The sequence below is a fragment of the Theropithecus gelada genome, chromosome 6, assembly GCF_003255815.1.
Source record: "Theropithecus gelada isolate Dixy chromosome 6, Tgel_1.0, whole genome shotgun sequence".
In the NCBI taxonomy this organism is placed as follows: Eukaryota; Metazoa; Chordata; class Mammalia; order Primates; family Cercopithecidae; genus Theropithecus; species Theropithecus gelada.
In genome coordinates this window covers 14,870,319-14,891,992 of record NC_037673.1, presented here as the reverse complement: position 1 = coordinate 14,891,992, position 21,674 = coordinate 14,870,319, and the positions used below count along the sequence as shown (strand labels likewise).

Genomic DNA, 21,674 nt, shown 5'->3' with positions numbered 1-21,674 from the left:
CATGCCTGTAATCCCAACACTTTGGGAGGCTGAGGTGGGCAGACCACAAGGTCAGGAGTTCAAGACCAGCCTGGCCAATATGGTGAAACCTCGTCTCTACTAAAAATACAAAAAAAAAAAAAAATTAGCCGGGCCTGGTGGCAGGTACCTGTAGTCCCAGCTACCCTGGAGGCTAAGGCAGGAGAATCGCTTGAACCTGGGAGGCAGAGGATGCAGTGACCCGAGATGGCGCCACTGCACTCCGGCCTGGGTGACAGAGTGAAACCAAAACAAACAACAACAAAAAAAAAAACCACAGACACACACAAAACATAAAACACTCAACTCAAAACATATTATTTAGTGTCTATTACTGCCTTAGGGATACAGGAGAAGGAGGGTGAAAGGAGATGTAACAGTACTCTAAATCAGCTGTCCCCAATCTTTTTGGCACCAGGGACCAGTTTCATGAAAGACAATTTTTCCACTGACTGGGGGCAAGGTGGTTTCAGGATGATCCCAGCGCATTATATTTATTGTGCACTTTATTTCTATTATTATTACACTACAATACATAATGAAATAATTATATAACTCACCATAACGTAGAATCAGTGGGAGCCCTGAGCTTGTTTTCCTGTAACTAGACAGTCCTATCTGGGGGTGATGGGAGATAGTGATAGATCATCAGGCATTAGATTCTCAAAAGGAGCCCATAACCCAGATTCCTCACATGCACAGTTCACAATAGGGTTCACACTCCTATGAAAATCTAATGCCAGCTGGGCGCAGTGGCTCACGCCTGTAATCCCAGCACTTTTGGAGGCCGAGGTGGACAATTACGAGGTCCAGAGATCGAGACCATGCTGGCCAAAATGGTGAAACCCTGTCTCTACTACAAATACAAAAATTAGCTGGGCATGGTGGCAGGCACCTATAGTCCCAGCTACTCAGGAGGCTGAGGCAGGAGAATCGCTTGAACCGGGGAGGAGGAGATTGCAGTGAGTGGAGATCATGCCACTGCACTCCAGCCTGGTGAAAGAGTGAGAATCCATGTCAAAAAAAAAAAAAAAATCTAATACCACCACTGATCTGATAGGAGGCAGAGCGCAGGGGTAATGTGAGCAATGGGGAGTGGCTGTAAATACAGACGAAATTTTGCCTGCTTACCCGCCATTCACCTCCTACTGTGCAGCCCAGTTCCTAAAAGGCCACAAACCTGTACCTGTCCATGGCCCAGAGGTTGGGAATCCCTTCTCTAAATAGTTCCAACCTCAGGAAATGTAATATTCTTTGGTAGATATCAAACTTATACACTAGAAATAGAAATGAATATAGCCCTGACTCTGACTGCTAAAATATTAAACAGAAGAGAAGTGACCAAAGTGAGCTAGAATTACCCAGGAAATCTTTATGAAAGAAATGATATTCCAAAAGAGCTTTAACAAATTTAAAAAGAGAGTCTTTTTTTTTTTTTTTTAACAGTTTGCTTTCCAATAAGCCAAATGTACCATCTTCTTTGTTTTTCAATGGATTGGTGTGTCCATTTTTTCTTTTCTTTTTTTTTTTTTTTTTTTGGAGATAGAGTCTCGTTCTGTGGCCCAGGCTGGAGTGCAGTGGCACGATCTCAGCTCACTGCAAGCTCTGCCTCCTGGGTTCACACCATTCTCCTGCCTCAGCCTCCCAAGTAGCTGGGACTACAGGCGGCCACCACCACGCCCAGCTAATTTTTTTTGTATTTTTAGTAGAGACAGGGTTTCACCGTGTTAGCCAGGATGGTCTCAATCTCCTGACCTCGTGATCCACCCGCCTCGGCCTCCCAAAGTGCTGGGATTACAGGTGTGAGCCACCGCACCCGGCCTGGTGTGTCCATTTAATACAAGAAAATGGAAACTGAACAGCCAGAGGAAACCTTCCCTAACACTGAAATCAACGGTGAATTTGGTAAACGCCCTGCAGAAGACGTGAAAGACAAAAAAGCATTTAAAGATCTAGAAATACTGATGAGATGGTTGAATTAGGCATTTTGCTTCAGAGCAAGAATGCTGGGGCAGTGACTGGAAAAGGAAGCAAGAATATTAAGGCTCTCCATACAGACCAGTGTTTTAGTCCCAGACAGCAGTGGCCCTGAGTGGTATGTCCCAACAGTTTATGCCTCACTGCCTGATTAGAAAAAGAGAAATGTATTTTATTACCTACCTTTTATATAATTAAACAGTATCTCCTTTAGATGATGGAAAAAAAATTTTAAAAGATTTTGAATAGGTGGCAAAGATAACGTAATCTTTATTAAATATTTTTAATTACAGGCATTCTATCTTATTCTGGTCATTTAAACAAAATAATCAGAAGTTTAAGAAAGAGGGAAAAAGGGGAACAAAAAGTAGTTTTATTTTAGTCTTAGTTGCAGCTCATTTCACTCTCCTCATTAAGCATTGCCAGACCTGAGGTTTGCAGAGCCAGGATGAATTACGTACATGTTCACCTTTTATGTTGCATCATTATGAGCCAAATATAAGTCAGTAAATTATCAAATGCTTACCCGTATAAAGTACATTACTTTAAGAATCCTGAAAGTCCGTTCATGGTGGTGTCATTTCTGAGGGGCACAGGCAGAATCTATCCTAAAACTTACTCTTGTTTTTTAGGCCGCTTTTCAGAGGAAGGAGTGAGTTAGTAGTTACCAATGCACAATGCCACCAGATTACACAGTTACCCTGGCAAGAGTCTCTCCAAACGGTTTTATTCTCTAGCAGTGACAGAAAAATCAAAATTTATCAAAGTGCATAAGGTATATATCTGTGCTCCGATTTAAGCTGCCTTAAATTCTTTCCTCAGAGTAAAAGGGGACTAAGTAAGAAAAACACTTGCGTGAAATGTATCTGCTGTCAATTTTTCTTTGATTTTATTTTTTCAACATGTAAAACATGAATGTTTCCAAAGCCAAAATGAGATTCTAAGATACATTCAGAGAAATCATTCTTCCATCCCAAATCCAACCTGTTCTCTTCCTTCTCTCATAAACATTTAATTAATTTTTGGCTTATCCTACCAGTGTTTCTTTTCACAAATATAAGCAAATTCACATGCACACACACCCCCACACCCATATTCATATTTCTCTCCCTTTTTGCCCCCGAAATAGCATAATACCATTTTATGGTTTGGCACCTTGCTTTTCTCACTTAACAAAATATTCTACAGATTATTCCATATAACTATATAGAATTCTTCCCCATTCCTTTTTACAGCACACATTTGGAAGCATCTGTGTGGTCCCTTTAAAAATATTATTAAGGAAGTCATTAAAAGTGAGAACTATAACTCTTGGCAGAATTTAGCTAGCTAATTCTAGCTTATCTACAGCAAACGACAGTTTCAGGATCATTTACCCATTCCCCTCACCTCCTACCTCCACTTCTGGCATGTGCTGAGAGTACAGAAACTGACTTTAATAATTAGCCCAGGCAAATTACACGTAGGCTTTGGGCTGGAATAGCAAAAGTAAAACTTGACAATTGGGAGGAAGCAAATAACTTCTCTTTTTGCTGTCTTGGAATCTGGCAACTGGGCAGAAATAATGACTTTATCAATAGGATGATGCTCATATGAACACAATTAAGTAGGCTGAAATCGTAGACTTCCCCTTACCACATCCCCAAAGAGACATGGAGCAAAATTATTCAAGGCCCAAATACAGAACTGTGAGGCTTAAATTTATACCTAGTCTACCCTATATTGGAGGTTTGCGACTCAAAACTAGACACCAATCTGTAGGACTAAGCCTTCCATCGAAGTTATTAAATAACTTGGCTATACTAAATACACGACATTGGATCACTGCATAAAATCAATGAAGATAACCCTGTTGGGTCAAGCTTACACAGATCAATATGGCATCTGCTCCCAAACCATGTTCACTGCTACAATCCCAACTTGACATCATTGGGTTCCTCAAGTCAAGGAGGTCTGAGTTACAGAGTTCGAGAACTGGATAACCTTAAACATGATCTTTTATTTTGCCCTTTGCTGCAGATGTTCCTTGGTGACGGGTTGCAGGGGGTTACTTGAATCCATTCATTTAAGATCAATTTCAGAGAAAAAGGTAAATTAGACATGTATGTAACTTTTAGTCTTTCTTTCTGCATAAGCTCCTTTAAAAAATTAGAGTTAATAATTTTAGGCACCCAAATGATATTGCTGGTTATTTATGAAATTGTTTTGCAAAGAGTAACTTTTTCCATGCTCTGAAATCAGTGCTACCTTGTACTTCCAAAAGTTTTATAATTTTTAAAAACTTGATAAAAATAAACATATATGCCCACTGTGTTAAACACAGAAAAGTATACAAAGGAAGGAATAATCAGCCATATTCATACCACTCAGCAATAACTACCCACTGTGAAGAGTTGAGCATATTTTCTTCCAGCATTTTTTCTACATATACATATTTTTTCTTACACTATTGAGTGTAGTTTGTAAATCTTTTAATGGTTTTTGACCAAAAACCATCAAGTCTAAGACTTTATAAATAGAAGATAAGGCTGCACCTTCCAAAAGAAAACACCTAATGATTTGGGGATGTCTTTTTGGCTTCTGGGTAATTAAAAAAATTTCCTACTCATTCTCATCACTTACATTCTTAAGTTATCTTTTCAAACAACAAAGTTTAAAAAGAGAGGCCGGGTGCAATGGCTCACACCTGTAATCCCAGAACTTTGGGAGGCAGAGGTGGGCAGATCACCTGAGGTCAGGAGTTCAAGACCAACCTGGCCAACATAGTGAAACCCTGTCTCTACTAAAAATACAAAAAACTAGCCAGGTGTGGTAGTGCATGCCTGTAATCCCAGGTACTTGTGAGGCTGAGGCAGGAGAATCGCTTGAATCTGGGAGGTGGAGGCTAGAGTGAGCTGAGACAGCACCATTGCACTCCAGCCTGGGTCCAGCGACAAGAGTGAAACTCCATCTCAAAAATAAAATAAAATAAATTAGACAAATAAATAAATAAAAAGACAGAGGGAGAAGGCAACATTTCGCGTTTGGGTCAAGATGGCTAGCAGACTGGCTACCGCAGCACCAGACAGGTGCTGGATGGTATTTGAAAACGGTATGACAATGCTGCAGGATTTGAGAAACTAGAGTCAACGTGAGATGAGACGATATATGAGGATGAAGATGTAAAGGAAGCCATAAGAGGGCTTTCTAATGGCAGGATGTTTCGCATTAGAACACTGGACCTGACTAAGAGACAGCAGATCTTGCCTTAAGAGCAGCGGACCAAACATGAAGAGAATAAATTCTACCATGAGCCATAACTGAAAGCGCTTACTTGGGAAAGAAAAGAATGAGAAGAATGGTCAGAGAAGTCATCACATATTTGAAGTCTGGATGCAGCTGTCCTCCAAGTATTTTTATGAAGATGGTTAAACCTGAAACATGTAATTTCAGAATTATTTGGTCTGCCAATGTTTTACTTTAAATAAATGTCTATTGTAATCATTAAAAAAACAAAAAATATAAAGAGGAGCCAAAACTCTTTGACATCTGTTTCAGATTTTCACTGTGACAAAAAATAATGAAATGTCTCATTCGTTTCCATGTTGCCATAGTCTTACTGAAATTCATAGGCCTTTAAAATCTAAAAAGGGCTCTTTGCCATAATCAGAGATGACACTTCCAAATCACTCATTTAAAAAATGCACTTTTAGAACACTCAAACAAGGATGATGACCTTTCATTGATTCACTGGAATTTTCTCACCATTGTCCCTAAAGACCAAAGGTGTGCGTTTGCATCAGGCAGCCGGGGCTGTGGCGGTCCTTGTCCAGAGACCAAAGAAAGCAAACTGGACTTGATTGAGATCGATCTAGGACCTCATCAATCCCACGTTCTAGACAAAGGTCAGTGTAATTAGATTGCTCTAAGTAAAATGAGCCCGTGAAATCTAGAATAACAGAATGACAAACCATGAGGTGATATTTGTTTTAGGGGGAAAAAACCTCTTTCCCAGAGAATTCCTTTAAATAACAGGCTCCCTTTTTGTATATTTAGGTTACATTCAAATATATTAAAACACACCTTTCAAGAACTTGCTCCTGAAGATAGTCCTGTCCACATGAACCTCCTGTTTTGCTGGGAAATCTTTTAAATACAGTATTGCTATTTGACACACTTAACACAATAAATACTTATCAAAGTTTAACTTTAATTATAGGGAATGTAATTTGAGGTTACATCAGAGCTACAAGGTAAATTAGCTTCCTATTTCTCAAAGTCTGCTCAAATTGTGTGGAATTTCAAAAAAGTATTTTAAAAGGATGTAAAATATGGAAACATTTATTTATTATTTTTTGAGAGGTAGTCTCACTCTGTCACCCAGGCTCCAGTGCCGTGGGTGAGGCTGCAACCTTCATCTCCCGGGTTCAAGTGATTCTCCTGCCTCAGTCTCTCGAGTAGCTGGGACTACAGGCGCTCACCACTCACGCCCGGCCTATGGAAACATTTAATACGTTCAAAGTAGTTGGGAAACACCTGAACCCAGGATATTAAGGTCTCAAGCTCACTATTTACAGAAGCTTTACAAAGCTAAATGGTGAGTTAACAGGTTCATTCTAGGTACAAGATACTTTCTTACTTTTAACAATAAATTACTTCATTATGTTTATTAAATGCAAAGAGATGTGAGAGCGGGTACAAAATAATAAAACCATGATAGGCTACATTCTATGCATGCCCAGTACAAAATGAAAATGCAGAGACCCTTGTTCAAATTCAAGAGTGCGTTAGTCCTTTTAAGTGCGGGCCCTTTCTGACTGCACAGATCGCACGCCTGTGAAGCCAGCCCTGCCCAGAGTCCCTTTTCATTCACCGCGTCCTCCTCCCTCGCGTCACAGTGCTGGGGTGCGGGGATGGATGCTGGCGTTGCTGTCACACTGCCGAGCTTTAGGTCAAACTCTCAGCACCGCGACTAGTTATCCTGAAATCACTAGGGCCCGGTATTACAAAACAGAATACACTTCTTTCTTTCTTCCCCTTTACTTAAAAGAGATGATAGGCTTTACGAGTTATTTTTAACAGCGCCTTTTTACAATGAAAAGAATTCGGGAGTACCGTTTGCAAACTGCAGCAGACAGTTCCGAGCGCCCCAGAAGGCGGCGGGCCCCAGCCTGGGAGCCTGCGGGGACCACTCCCTGCTGCCCTGGAGCATGTCCCCCAGGGACACAGGACACCGTTGCCCCTGGAAACCCTGGGGGACAGGCTCCCTCCTGGCGACCTTTCCTCGTTTCTTTCGCCCCCGCGGAGCGGCACCTCCATACCTCCCCGGCCGCTAGTCCCCCAAAGCAGGCCCCAGCCCCGGCGCAAGCTGCCTCCTCCGCAGTCCCCGCCAGCCGCCAGCCCGGCCACCGCCGGACGGCGCCCTTCTCAGCCCCGCGCCCCGCGCCCCAGCCCTCCTCGCGCGTCCGCGCCCACGTCGCTTGCCCCGGCTGCAAAGTCTTCCAGACGTCCGGGCCCTCCCGGCACAGCGCGGGAACCCCAGCCCCTGGCCCCGCGGGACGCGGGCTACAAGGCCGGGCCAGCGAGCCAGGGAACCCGGGGCCTGGAGGCGGCCCACTGCCCCCGCCCCCACCGGCGCCCCCACGCCCCCACGCCCCCAGACCGTCCCCGCCGCGCCCTCAGCGCCGCCACCCCCGGGCCGGCCGACGCTCCACGGCGAGTCCCGCCCAGCGCCCAAGAGGCGCCGGCCCCACGGCCTGAGCGTGCGCAGCGCCCCCCGCGGCCGCGCCGAGCGCAGGCGACGGCACAGGGAAGGAGGCCGCGGCGCGCCCGGCTCGGCCCCCTCCCCAGCCCGCCCCCGGGGCCGCTGGCGGTGTCCGCGCCTCTGCGCCCGCCCCTTATTTCCTCCGGGCGGCGGCGGCGGCGGCGGCGGCGGCGCCTCGTGCGCGAGGTTATTTATTTCCGGGCCCCAGAGCGCTTATAATGGAGCCGCTGTCAGCAGAACCTTCTGCTGCCGCCGCCGCCGCCGCCGTCCCTCCTCTTTTTTTTCCCGGCAGATCTTTGTTGTGTGGGAGGGCAGCAGGGATGGACTTGAGCTTGCGGATCCCCTGCTAGAGCAGCCGCGCTCGGAGAAGGCGTCGCAGCCGCGAGGAGGAGCCGCCGCCGCCGCGCCCGAGGCCCCGCCGCCCGCGGCCTCTGTCGGCCCGCGCCCCGCTCGCCCCGTCGCCCTTTGCCTCCCCGCAGAGTCCCCTCGCGGCAGCAGATGTGTGTGGGGTCAGCCCACGGCGGGGACTATGGTGAAATTCCCGGCGCTCACGCACTACTGGCCCCTGATCCGGTTCTTGGTGCCCCTGGGCATCACCAACATAGCCATCGACTTCGGGGAGCAGGTAAGCCCGGCCCCGTGCCCCACGCCCGCTCGCCCTGCCTTGGCCTTACACGCCCGGACACTGGGGCGGAGGGGATTCACCTGCTCCGAGTCCCTCTTTATCCTGGAACATTTGGTCGGGTGTGCAGCTTGTCAAGGGTGACTTTTCTAGCACCCCATTCCCTCTCTCCGTCCCCTCAATTATTCAGCAGACTTTTCCAGCCCTCTCTGGAAAATGTTAAAGACTGGATGGTGTGAAGCTTCACCTGTGTATGGAAGGGTTTTTAGTGCACGGCAGTATTATGTAATTTGCAATTATGTAAACCTCAGCTCTGTAATTAAAATGTAGTTTCTAGTAGCTTAAGTGCTGGGTTTTTATTTACCAGTGGCTGGTGGTAATGGTGACGGTGGGGAAATTCTGTTTTATAATGCGTCCAAGTTGATTTCCCAGGTACTTCTAATTTTTAAACATCTGTTTCGTAGCCCAGGTAAGGATTAGGGGTATCCCGAATGTGTCCTGATAAGCCGGTCTTGACCATTTCTAGTTTGGGATTTCTTTTTTTTTCCTTTTCCTTTTTCTTTCCTTCTTTCTTTCTCTTTTTTTTTTTTTTTTCCCAATGGACCACTAAAGAAGGGAGCACGTTTTTGTTTGGTGTCGCCTTCTCGTCCTTGTTTCTTTTCACGTTTTCTCCATGTGGCGTCATTGCAAATCTAGCGCTGCAGGCTCTCCCGCGATGGGGCATTGGCACCCTGCACCTTGCATGTGGGGACCGTTTTGGCAGGGCCGCCAGCGGGATGCAGCTGCGTCCTAAGGCCAGGGAGAGGATTTGGTGATGGGGAGGCAGTGACATGCCACCCTGATGGGCAGGTGTCCCAAGTGGCCAGAGCGTGTGACGAGCGGCACTCCCGTATTGTGGTACTGTCTGTCTTCTTTCCTTTTAAGTCAAGAGACTTAAACGGATATTTATATAGAATATGCGTCTATTTTGATGCAATACTCATTGTAAAAGCCAAACAGCTTTCAGGAGGCAATTACAAACCGGAGATTTGTTTGACTCCTTCGTTTGACGAATATCTGTTTGGATTTGTCTCTCTGTGCTCAGAACTTTTGAATAATTGCAACTCTATAAGCTCCCTAATATGTAGCCCACATTGTAAGCTACTTTCTACTTTGAATTTTGTTGATGATAGGTGTTCATAGTATGGCATATTCTCTAGAGACCTTTGTTTACAGAGCCAACCAATGTCCTTTGATAAAATCTTGTCTCTTATGTTGCCACTGTGCCCTGCCAGTGCCTCACAAGGGTACCCCAAGGGCTTCTCCTTCCCTGCTCCACCCTGTACCTGCCCACCTTCCCTTCTTTCTATAGTAACTGGTGACTTTAAACATTTCCTACAATCTGCAGAAAAGCTTCTAGACACGAATTTACTACATGGCCCATTTTAGATGAGTCAAATGCTGTATATTCACTCGAGCCTTTCCTATTTTAAGGCTTACCTTCTTGAAGCTGTCCCAAAGGTTGTCAGAAAGCCCAGGCCGCTCATCTGAACTGGTGTGTGTTTGTGTGCATGTAAGAATCATATAGAGATAACTAGTGGAAATAAGAGTAGTCTGTGTCATCATTAAACCACCTGATGCATACCACAGTATTGCCTCCCTTTTGCCTTGATTTAATGAAAGGCTGACATAACTAGGTTTGATTTTAGTATAAGAAAAATAATCTCCTGAATCACAAAAGGGAGGTTAAACATAAGAGACAACTATCTAGATGGTTTATCCTCACGGGTCTAATAATTCTAACTCATCCTTAAAACATTGCTAACCTGATTATCATAGCTGATGTAAGCACAGTATTTAACGGTGTTGTGTTTTTGCAGAGAAGCAAAATGTTATCAACAAGTGTCATTTGAGGTCCTTTTCCCGAAAACACCAGAGTATTTATGAGGTTATAGGCTGCCTGGCGGGTGGAGATATTTTATCACAGAATTAAGGGTGGAGCAATGTGGGGAAGAAATTGATAGGTTTTCCAAACATTGCTTTGCCTTCTGGTGTCAGATGATAATTGTTTTGCAAAATGTTGCAGGGTGAGAGAGAGCGAGACTTGCTTACTCTTTCTCAGCATTAAACTGGAGGGAAAGAATTACAGTGGGAGCTGAAGAGTGGCCTGATATGTGTGGGTGATGAATAGACGAACATTTTACCCCAACTCTTCTGAAGCACAGTAAAGAGGAGGAGAAATGAACCAGTTTGCAAGAGTAGGTGTACGTTAGCTGAAAATATGCAGTCCTTGAGTTTATATGGAGTTCTAGACAGACACATGTAGGTCCTGCTGCTAAGTGGGCAGGTGTATTACATCTTGCTGGGAGCGAATGATGGCTTATTTGTCAGCCATTTACAAATCCTAAGATGGAGAGGTAGCACGGGAGAACAAAGGTCAATGCAGCCTCAGGTTCACATGCTTTTGAGATGATTAAGACATGCAAAATTAGGCTGGGCAAGGTGGCTTATGCCTATCTATGATCGTAGCACTTCAGGAGGGCAATCTTTGGGAGGCTTAAGCTAGAGGATTGCTTAGGCTAAGGTGGGAGGATCGCTTTAGCTCAGGAGTTAAAAACCAGCCTGGGCAACATAGTGAAACCTCATCTCTATTTAAAAAAAAAAAAAAAAAGACAAAAGAAAAAAAAAAAAAGAGGTCAGGCACAATAGCTCACACCTGTAATCCCAGCACTTTGGGAGGTAAGGTGGATGGATCAGTTGAGGTCAGGAGTTCGAGACCAGCCTGGCCAACATGATGAAATTCCATCTCTACTAAAAAATACAAACAAACAAACAAAAATTAGCCAGGCATGGTGTTGCATGCCTGTAATCCTAGCTACTTAGGAGGCTGAGGTGGGAGAATTGCGTTGAACCCTAGAAGGCAGAGGTTGTAGTAAGCCAAGACTGTACCACTGCACACTGCAGCCTGGGAGACAGAGGAAGACTCTGTCTTAAAAAAAAAAAAAAAAAAAGAAAAAGAAAAAGAAAAGAAATGCAAAATTAGAAAATAAAACCTCTCATGAGCTCTTAAGTTCCTGGCTTGTCAAGAACAAAACAATAGCAAAATTATATTAAATGTTTCTTAGATGAGGTGTTTTATGATGATAAATATCACAGTTCATGGTTTCTTTAAAAACATGTACAGATCTTTTGAAATGGAAATCCAGCTATGTACAAGATTCCACTGAAAGTTAAGTAAGTTGCACATATGAGACCATGTAAAGAAATTGCCTGTTAATGACCCCAGAGCCAGAGTGTGTGGAGGGGCTAAGGAAAGAGCCTGTAACAGTCCTTCCAGAAACTTCTGATTTTCTCCATGAAAATTACCTGTTGTATATAGATTTCTTAGCCATTTTATAGCTCAGTCAGGGAGGAAACCAAATATTATGGACTATTTCCTCTAACAAAACTAGCAAAACCTATTATCACGTTTTTTTCAGTTTTGGTAGTGGCAGTAATTTGAGGTGGTGAGGGGGAGAGGTTGAATTTTGATACTAAAAAAAGCTCTATGGAATAAAATGATCTGCCCTGTCTCTACATAGGCACCAGAGAAAATGGGAACACATCTCCTTTTGCAGAAACTGAAATAACATTTGTATTATAGAGCCCTATAGGTATATAAAATACTTTATGATCATTGTGTATCTAGAATTATTTTATCTCAGTGTTTACAGATTGAGAATCAAAAGTATTAATCACTTCCATTAATTGAGCACCTAGTATGTGCCTATATCTCAGCATATGATATATATGAGGAAAGAATGAGAGGCCTGCGCATGGTAAGGTACTTGTTCAAGATGACACAAGCAGTAAATGGCAGAGCTAAGGTTCAAGCCCGTACCCCCCTGGTCCTTACAAATTTAGGAATAAGTTCTGGCTTTTCTGATTCCCAGACTAGGTCTAAATTTAATCTTAACTGTCGTATATTGAATTTTTTTTTTTTTTTTTTTTTTTTTTTGGAGACTGAGTCTCGCTTGTTGCCCAGGCTAGAGTGCAGTGGTGTGATCTTGGCTCACTGCAGCCACCATTTCCCAGGCTCAAGCGATTCTCCTGCCTCAGTCCCCCGAGTAGCGGGGACTACAGGCGTGCACCACTACCCCCAGCTAATTTTTGTATTTTTTGTAGAGATGGAGTTTCACCACGTTGCCCAGGCTGGTCTTGAACTCCTGAGCTCACGTGATCCGCCTACCTTGGCCTTCCAAAACGTGAGCCACCACGTCCAGCCTGTGTGTTGAATTTTAAAAACTCAACAGAGGTAGGATGATTAAAAGGAGGGCTTCCAGGGAAGGGATATTATGACCAATAAGTTCATTTTAAGAAAAGCTGAATTACCCAGATAATTAAGTCAACACTGTATCTTATGTTAACGAGGTTGGCATAGCTTTCGGTGGGAGTAGGGGTGGGGGAAAGAAACAACTGATACCTCACAGTAAAGTTGTTTAGAAGTCACTTGGTCTTTATCATTAGAACAATACAGATTGCTAAGGAAAGGAGCATATTGAGATAGTCTTTAAACAATGTATTTCTTTTAAAGTATCTGCAGATGTTCATTTGATCTCACCATGTTCAAAGAATTGTTATTCTGTTTAAATTTGGTTCAAAGTCCCCAATTTCCTTAAAAGCCAAATTCACCAAATGACATAGAACAAATTAGGTAACCTTTTTTTTTTTTTTTTTTTTTTTGAGATGGAGTCTCGCTCTGTCGCCCAGGCTGGAGTGCAGTGGCGCGATCTCAGCTCACTGCAAGCTCTGCCTGCCGGGTTCACGCCATTCTCCCGCCTCAGCCTCCCGAGTAGCTGGGACTACAGGCGCCCGCCACCATGCCCGGCTAATTTTTTGTATGTTTAGTAGAGACAAGTTTTCACTGTGTTAGTCAGGATGGTCTCGATCTCCTGACCTTGTGATCCGCCCGCCTCAGCCTCCCAGAATGCTGGGATTACAGCTGTGATGAGTCACTGCGCCTGGCCTGAACTTTTTAAAAAGGTACTCAGTATTACTTAAAATGTTAAGGGCAACGTTGCTGTGAATACCTTGAAGGAGAAAAGAAAGTTGAAATTGTTCTCACTTAAGAAATGTGTTCTGCCTAGGGCCAGGTAATCTACTCTTTTACGCTCAAAGGAGAAATGGGACTGGGTGTGGTGGCTGGCGCCTTTAATCCCAGCACTTTGGGAGGCCGAGGCAGGCAGATTACCTGAGACCAGCCTGGACAACATGGAGAAACCCTGTCTCTACTAAAAATACAAAATTAGCCAGGCATGATGGCAGGCGCCTGTAATCCCAGCTAGTTAGGAGGCTGAGGCAGGAGAATTGTTTGAACCAGGGAGGCGGAGGTTGCAGTGAGCTGAGACCGCACCGAATACCTCAATACCTTTCAAATACTTTAGATATTTCAAGTTGCCTTGTATGATTTACTGAATTTGGTTGGGTCTAATATGATAATTCGAAGACCAGAGCTGTTTATCTGTGAATGGAGAGTTTTGCACATGAATTGTGACAATTCCTGGAGTTAGATGTGTAATAGGAGTGTTCATGTATCTTCAGCCCTTTCTATTTAGGAAACCTAGAGTTAGGCTTCCACAGTATAAGAGGGTTCCAAATTATTAATATCACAAGAGGGACAAAAAGAGACGCCCAGGAAAAATAGCTTGGAGAAGCGCACCCTCTCCACGCCTCCTCCCAAAGTACAACAGAAGTATTTCATTCGATTAGGAGGAACGGGACTAAAAAGGACAGATGCAGTCTATGGCACTGGCTCCAATAGGGAAGAGCCTCTTCATCCAAGGTCCCTGAGCAATGGAGAGGACCTCCTTTGACAGTGCTTAAGAGCTTGCCTTAAGAAACAAGACAGGGATCTGTTGTAAGATTCACTTCCCAAAGCGCTTAAAGAAAGAAATGGAAATCTCAGGCTAAGGCTCTGAGTCACTGGGAGGGAGACTTTTCCCCCTCCAGTCTATTCTGTAGTAACAGAATAAATTTCAAAATAATTATTTTTCCTAATTATAAATAGAAGTAATATCAGCAAATTGTTTAAAGTTTGGTAAATATTTTTTAAATGGGAAAAAGTACCTCTAATTTCACTCCTAAAGCTCCTTTAACAATTTGGGTATCTCCTACCAATTTATTCTTTTATTTTATTTTTTTAAATTATTATTATTTTTTGAGACGGAGTTTTGTTTTTGTTGCCCAGGCTGGAGTGCAATGGTGTGATCTCAGCTCATCGCAACCTCCGCCTCCCGGGTTCAAGTGATTCTTCTGCCTCAGCCTCCCAAGTGGCTGGGATTATAGGCATGCGCCACCACGCCTGGCTAATTTTGTATTTTTAGTAGAGACGGGTTTTCTCCATGTTGGTCAGGCTGGTCTCAAAGTCCCGACCTCAGGTCATCCTCCTGCCTCGGCCTCCCAAAGTGCTGGGATCACAGGTGTGAGCCACTGTGCCTGGCCGCCAATTTATTTTTATAACATAATTGAGGAAGTATATGTGTATGTGGGGGGTGTGTGTGTGTGTATACATTATATATACACACACATATAAAAATGGTGTGTATGTGTATATATACACACATTATATATATAAAATGGTGTATGTGTATATGTTTCACAAAACACAGAAGCATTTTCCCTAAACTATTTAAAAGTATTTAAGTATGATTTTAAATTGCAGCTTAATATGTGGTTATGAGAGCATGCTGTAATTCCTTTTGCGTGTATTACCTTATTGTTAAACAAAGGTTTGTTTTTACAATATAAAGTTTCAATGAACATCTTTGTGTAATAAGTAGATAATGTGTTTTCTCTGACTACCTTGGGCTTTATGCCTGGCATAATTTGGTGCCTATTTCAGTTTCCGATTCATACATAGAAAATGAGGTCATGCCTTTCTTGCAGTCCATATTTAGTCAAGGACACTGTGACCTCCTTAGTCCAACTGGTACTTACTTCCCTGCTGTGTTTCCCAGCTTTCTTTAGATGTCCATCTGCATTTAAAATACATCTCTTCAGATGACTTAGGTAAGCGGGTTGTTTTTAGAGCCATAGGAGGTATAATCCTGAGGTTGGTTTGTTTACTCATTTACTCATCATTTATGTATTGAGGTGGTTTGATGACCAGCCTAGATACTGCTCTATCTAAATACATACAAGCATATCAATCATACAGAAACAATATTTAAATCTCTTTCTAGTAATCAAATTCTTTAAAAGCAGTTTTTATTTTGTTTTGTTTTGAGACAAGTCTCCCTCTGTGGCCCAGGCTGGAGAACAGTGGTACAAACACCAGCTTACTGCAGCCTCGAATTCTGGGCTAAAGCCATCCTCCAGCCTCAGCCTCCGAGTAGCTCGGATTTCAGGCATATGCAACCATGCCTGCCTAATTTTTTTATTTTTGTAGAGATGGGGTCTTGTGATGTTGCCCAGGCTGGTCTCGAACTCCTGGGTTTAAGCAATCCTCCCATCTCAGCCTCCCAAACTGCTGGGATTATAGGCATGAGCCACCACATCCAGCCTAAAAACAGTTTTTAAAGGGTACAGTGTGATACTGTTTATGGAAACCACTTTTTAGATGAGATAAGCCCAGTTTTATATTAGTGGTGAATAATTTGCTTTCCATATTTGCCTTGGGACAATGGAGCAGGTTATGTTAGGTGGGAGGAGGAGAGAGCATGGGTGGAGAACCATTCTTTATGGTCTTGTGTGAGTAAATAAACCTTGTTAAGCTCCTGGTATAGCATACCAGAGTGACTTGGGTGGTGTCTACATTAAAAAAAGAAAAAATCAGGTATTTTTTGAACACCTATGACTCTATTAGTTTCTGTAGAGATGCAATAGAGAAAAATCCAGTTTTCTACAGCCTTATCTTGGTCTGAGCTACCCACATGAGTGAATTTGCTTGATAACTGAAGCTAATACTTCAAAGTGGAAGTCACTGGGTTTTCCTCTTTTTTCAGTATGAAAACTAGTATTGTTGGAAATCTAACCTATACTGCACATTTATCTTCCTTATTAAATGAGTATCATATGGCAAAGCATAATGTAGCATCTTTGGAGGCTGTGAATGTCCATTGTGCCGGGAAGTCACGTGAGATTCAAAATACTTCACCAAGGGATTGGCACCAACCAGTGGGAGCTGACCTTGGCCAGTCCGGAGCCCTGCATGACCAGCAGCAGTGTTGTGGCCTTCTTGAGACTCTTAAGTGTGTGGTAGGGTTTAATAAAATTTTTTATAGGCCATGTGCCTGCTTTTATCATTTTAATACTAACCAGTTGCCAGTCAACTGGTTAGTAGTAATCAGTTGCTACTGGTTTCAGTAACTGGTTACTATGGACTCAGTTTCCTCTTCTTGCTGTGCAGTATACCCGTGTAACCACTTAATGATAACACAGACACCATAAACATAGCTGATATTTATTGAGTTCTTGCTTTTTAATGTTCTGCTGTGGACTTGCTCTGGGCCCAGGCAGCTAAAATTCACTAGAATTCCAGGAAAAATGTAGGAGTAACTTTGGTGGCTTCCTTTGGGAAAAGCATTTATACTTCATGACACTCGTTTTCCTGCTCTCATTTTGCATCTGTTCCAGAGAGATTCTAGGGCCAATGGCAGTGAAGTGATTGTTGAACAAGGCAAGGAAGCATGGACGTATTCGACCCAGCCCCTGCCCTCAAATTGTTTAGATCCTGGTTAAGAAAACACACATGAAGCACCTTTTTGCAATCAGAGCAGCACAGAGCAAAATGTCTGATTATACAGCACAGTTTATTATGACACAGGACGAGGTGCTCAGTAATTGCAGCCGAGCAGTAAGTCTGTGGTCGTGAAACAGCAAGATGTTTGGACACAGTTCTCATCTGGATGTTCCCACCTCCTGCTTTTCCTCTCTAAATGCTCTGCTGGGGAACGTGGAGAGCTCTGGTCTGCAAAGATGAAGATAGAATTGCAAGATAGGTACATTAGCAGGCTTCATATCAAGCCGTATCAGCCCAGGTGTTGTTTTTGTTTGTTGGTTGGTTTTCCATGGTTTTGGGATCATTCAGTTACTGTTCCAACAACCAAATACCAGTCATGATGCTCTGAGAACAAATGAGCTTAAAATTGCAAAGACAATATTTAGGAGGGATTTCAGTCAACTAGAAAGTTTAATCATCAGAATTTACTGTTTCTCCTATGTAGTTGCTTCTTCATACCAAAAATGCCCTTTTTTTGTTTGTTTGTTTGTTTGAGACAGAGTTTCGCTCTTGTTGCCCAGGCTGGAGTGCAGTGGCGTGGTCTCAGCTCGCTGCAACGTCCGCCTCCCCTGCAACGTTGAGCCATTCCCCTGCCTCAGCCTCCTGAGTAGCTGGGATTAGAGGCGCGTGCCACCATGCCCAGCTGATTTCCATGTTTTTAGTAGAGGTGGGTTTCACCGTATTGGCCAGGCTGGTCTCAAACTCCTGACCTCAAGTGATCCACCTGCCTGGGCCTCCCAAAGTGCTGGGATTACAGGCGTGAGCCACCATGCCCAGCCCCAGAAATGTTCTTAAAGTCCATCCAGGGAAGGAAAGTAACTTGGTTATTTGTCAGGGCAAAGGTTGGGGGCAATATTTATTCCACTAGATAAAATGTTATCAAAAGACAGTGTACATCTGGTTCAGGGTCCCTAGGGACAGACTGACCAGCTTTGTCTCTAGTTAGGGGGAGGATATTTTGGCTTAAGTTAGTTCGCAGGTCCTAGGTGGTTTTTAGATCAGTTATGGCATTTTCCAGAGGCACTGAAAAGTGGGTTGATAAAAAGAGAGTGTAGATAAGAATCTACACTCTCCTCAATAAGATGGGCTGACATCACTGTCCCCAGCCTGGGGGACAGAGGAAGGGCTGTACATGTGTGGCTCAGTAGTCTGGAGCATGAGGAGGTGACAGGCACTGCACACACCACACCCACCAGGCTATCTCACCTGGGCAGAAACATGCCAGTAAGGACCTCTGGGTCCAGGCTGGGGAGAAATCCAAAAATAGAGCAGAGTCCCCAGATAGGGGGTTTCAAAGATGACTTCAAAAGTGAGGTTGAGGCTTCTTAGGACATTTCGTTGTCCTGATTAAATGGCTGGAAAGCAGAATGTCTGCTGACAGGTTAATTAGGCTTTTCCTAGCGAGCCAGATGAACCAGGAACCAGGAGGGGCAGAGGTCAGCTCTGTGGTTATCAGCTTCCGAGGACATGAGAAGGAGAGGTGGCTTTTGTTCTGTGCGTGACCCGAAGAGGAATATTATGTGCCTGGAGTCTTGGGGGTTCAGACATCCTGTGCGAGCGTTTATGTTGTGAGAACTAGTTGCTTCAGGTTACTGCCTTTCATTCAAATTATAGTGAGTCCGTATCAGTAAGCTTTTCAGAACCCTTGCTTCACTTAAAAAATATACGTAGGCCGGGCATGGTGGCTTATGCTTGTAATCCCAGCACTTTGGGAGGCCAAAGTGGGCAGATCACTTGAGCTCAGGAGTTCAAGGCCAGCCTGACCAACACGGTGAAACTCTGTCTCTACTAAAATTAGCCAGGTGTGGTGGTGGGCGCCTGTGGTCCCAGCTACTTGGGAGGCTGAGGCAGGAGAATCGCTTGAGCCCGGGAGGTGGAGGTTGCAGTGAGCCGAGGTCGCGCCACTGCACTCCAGCCTGGGCGTCACAGTGAGACTCCATCTCAAAATAAATTAATAGTAAAATAAAAATATATATAACATTTAAGCGGAGGATAGTGTTTGAGTTTCTGCCTGCCGTTTTCTAATCTGCCCTTTGACTTAGCTGGGGCTGCTTTGTGTTTCCCAAACTGTTTTTAAGGTGATAAGAAGTTTGTATGCTTTTTTATGCTGCCCTGTGAACCACCCGGAGATCGACTGGCCACTGGGTCTTGCATTTTAATAGAGGGGAATAGTAGTGTGGAGAATATAAAATAGTAAAAACAACAACAAAAAATTCTCTGACTTCTCAGTGCTTTAAATGGTTTAGAGGAAATTCACCGTGGCTAAGACACTGAGGCCTCCCACCATGTGTGGCCTAAACTTGACATTTTATAAAGGCAAACTGCACAGAGGAGAGTAACAAATAACCACACTTAATAAGGAGGCAGTAACTTTCAGCTCTTCGTGATTCCAGCCAAGTCCAATGCCACAGTGCGTGGAAAGACAGCTCGCAGCCAGCCTGACAAGGGAGTCAAGACAGCGCCCTCCTCCTCTGCAGGTTTCTGTGTTCGAATGTCGCTCGCTCACCGCCTTCTGGAGAGAGACCTTGTCTCTTTGGGACGGTTTTGGATGCAGCCTTGCATCACCTGAGAAGACACCTGGCCTGGAGCCTGGCGTGCAGCCGGTTGTACCTCATTTCTACCCCCACACAGAGACATTCCACCACCTGGGGCTCACGCCTATTGGGCTGTCTCCTAAACGTGGGCAGATTTCCTGGCATTGTAGGTAGTTAGTCCACCACGTGTTTCCCAGCCTCTCCTAGACAAACCAGTGTTTCAGCACCGAATAGCAAGGAGCTTGGGCTTAATTCCAGGTATAGTGGAGACCTGCCGAAGGGCCCTAAAGTGGTGGACGGCAGTAAGCCTCACTAGCTGAACTGTAGAATCTCCTTTGTTTTTGTAAAATTCATATTTACTCTGATTTCCTTTAGGCTCTACGTGAAATGTACAGATCTTAAGTGTATAGGTCTATGAGTTCTGTCAAATGGCAGATGCATACCTGTGTGTAATCCACACCATGAGGATATGGGACGTTTCCGTCAGCCCAGAGACATCCACAGTGCCCCTTAGCAGTCTTCCTAGCCAACCACTGTTCTGATTCCTGTGCCAGCCTTTGTAACTGCTCGTGAAAATGACACACGTGCATTGTTATTACAGTGTCTAGCACCTTATCCTTTCTTATTGCAAACTATAGCTTAATATCGAGTATGTTAGTGGCTTTTCAGCAGGTGGAGAGTTTGTAAAATAATTGTTTCCAACGGTACACATCTTAAATTATGTGTACTGTTGATCATTTTGATGTTCAGACATGGTTTAAAAAGCCTGCGTTAAAAAACTAACGTCTGCAACAAAATGGGGCATATACATACAATGGACTATTACGCAGCCTTAAAAAGGAATTAAATTATGATGTATGGTACAACACAGGCAAACCCTGAAGACATTATGCTAAGTAAAATAAGCCAGACACAAAAAGACAACTGTTGTATGGTTGATGGCATTTATATGAGGTACGCAGAATAGTCAAGTTTGTAGAGATAGAAGGTAGAATAGTAGTTACCAGAGGTCAGGGGAGAGGAGAATAGGGAGCTGTTGTTTAATGGACATAGAGTTTCAATTTGAGGTGATGAAAAAGCTCTAGAGATGGATGGCATTGATGTGCACATACTTAATGCCACTGAATTGTACACTTAAAAATTATTAAAATGATAAATTTTATGTATATTTTATCAAAATTAGAAACTTTCAATTAACACCATAAGCTACCGGAAAAGCCTGTGGTATTTGAAGAGGAACTCCCTTTAAAAGACTAAATGTATTAATTGTGTTGTATTTATAGATCCAATTCATTTTCCTTTTAAAAAGAAGGAAAAAAAAAGTATCAAAAAGAAAATAAGAATCTTATGCAAGCCCACCACCTAGAAATCTGTATCTTATTTTAGTGCATGATCTTCTTACCTCTTTTCTACGAATGTATTTTATTTTATTTATTTGTTGGTTTTTTGAGGTGGAGTTTCACTCTGTTGCCCAGGCTGGAGTGCAGTGGTGCCATCTCGGCTCACTGCAACCTCTACCTCCCAGGTTTAAGCAATTCTCCTGCCTCAGCCTCCCAAGTAGCTGGGATCACAGGCACCCACCACCATGCCTGGCTAATTTTTGTATTTTTTTTTAGTAGAGATGGGGTTTTACCATGTTGGCCAGGTTGATCCTGAACTCCTGACCTCAAGTGATCTGCCTGCCTTGGCCTCCCAGAGTGCTGGGATTTCAGGCATGAGCCACTGCACCCAGCAGTTCTTCTTAACGTAATACTTTTAAACTGCCTCTGGACTTTCATTTTTTTAAATAAATACTTTTTGGACCAAATATATGCTGCATCTGTGGCTAGGCATACTTGCGGGGAGAGCAGGGACTGCATTGGTTTTACTTCCCTGTATATCCGGGAAGATCTCACTTCCTGCAAGGAACTGCTTTGTCTCTAGTTAGAGGGAGGATGTTTGCATGCCTGGTACCTTTTGGACCAAATGTGTACTGCAGGTGTGGTTAGGCATACGCGTGGGGTGGGCAGGGACTGTATTGGTTTTACTCCCCTGTATATTTGG

At 43.8% G+C, this 21,674-nt stretch overlaps 1 protein-coding gene across 1 annotated transcript in view; it reads left to right on the top strand.

Annotated features, from left to right (window-relative positions):
• Window positions 1-7,868: 7,868 nt before the first annotated feature.
• ANKH (ANKH inorganic pyrophosphate transport regulator) overlaps window positions 7,869-21,674 on the top strand; it is a 160,298-nt gene continuing 146,492 nt past the window's right edge. Inside the window, exon 1 of the mRNA XM_025387843.1 lies at window positions 7,869-8,363. Within this exon, the coding sequence (XP_025243628.1) occupies window positions 8,268-8,363 (96 nt within the window). The 5' untranslated portion in view covers window positions 7,869-8,267. The remainder of the gene's footprint in view (window positions 8,364-21,674) is intronic.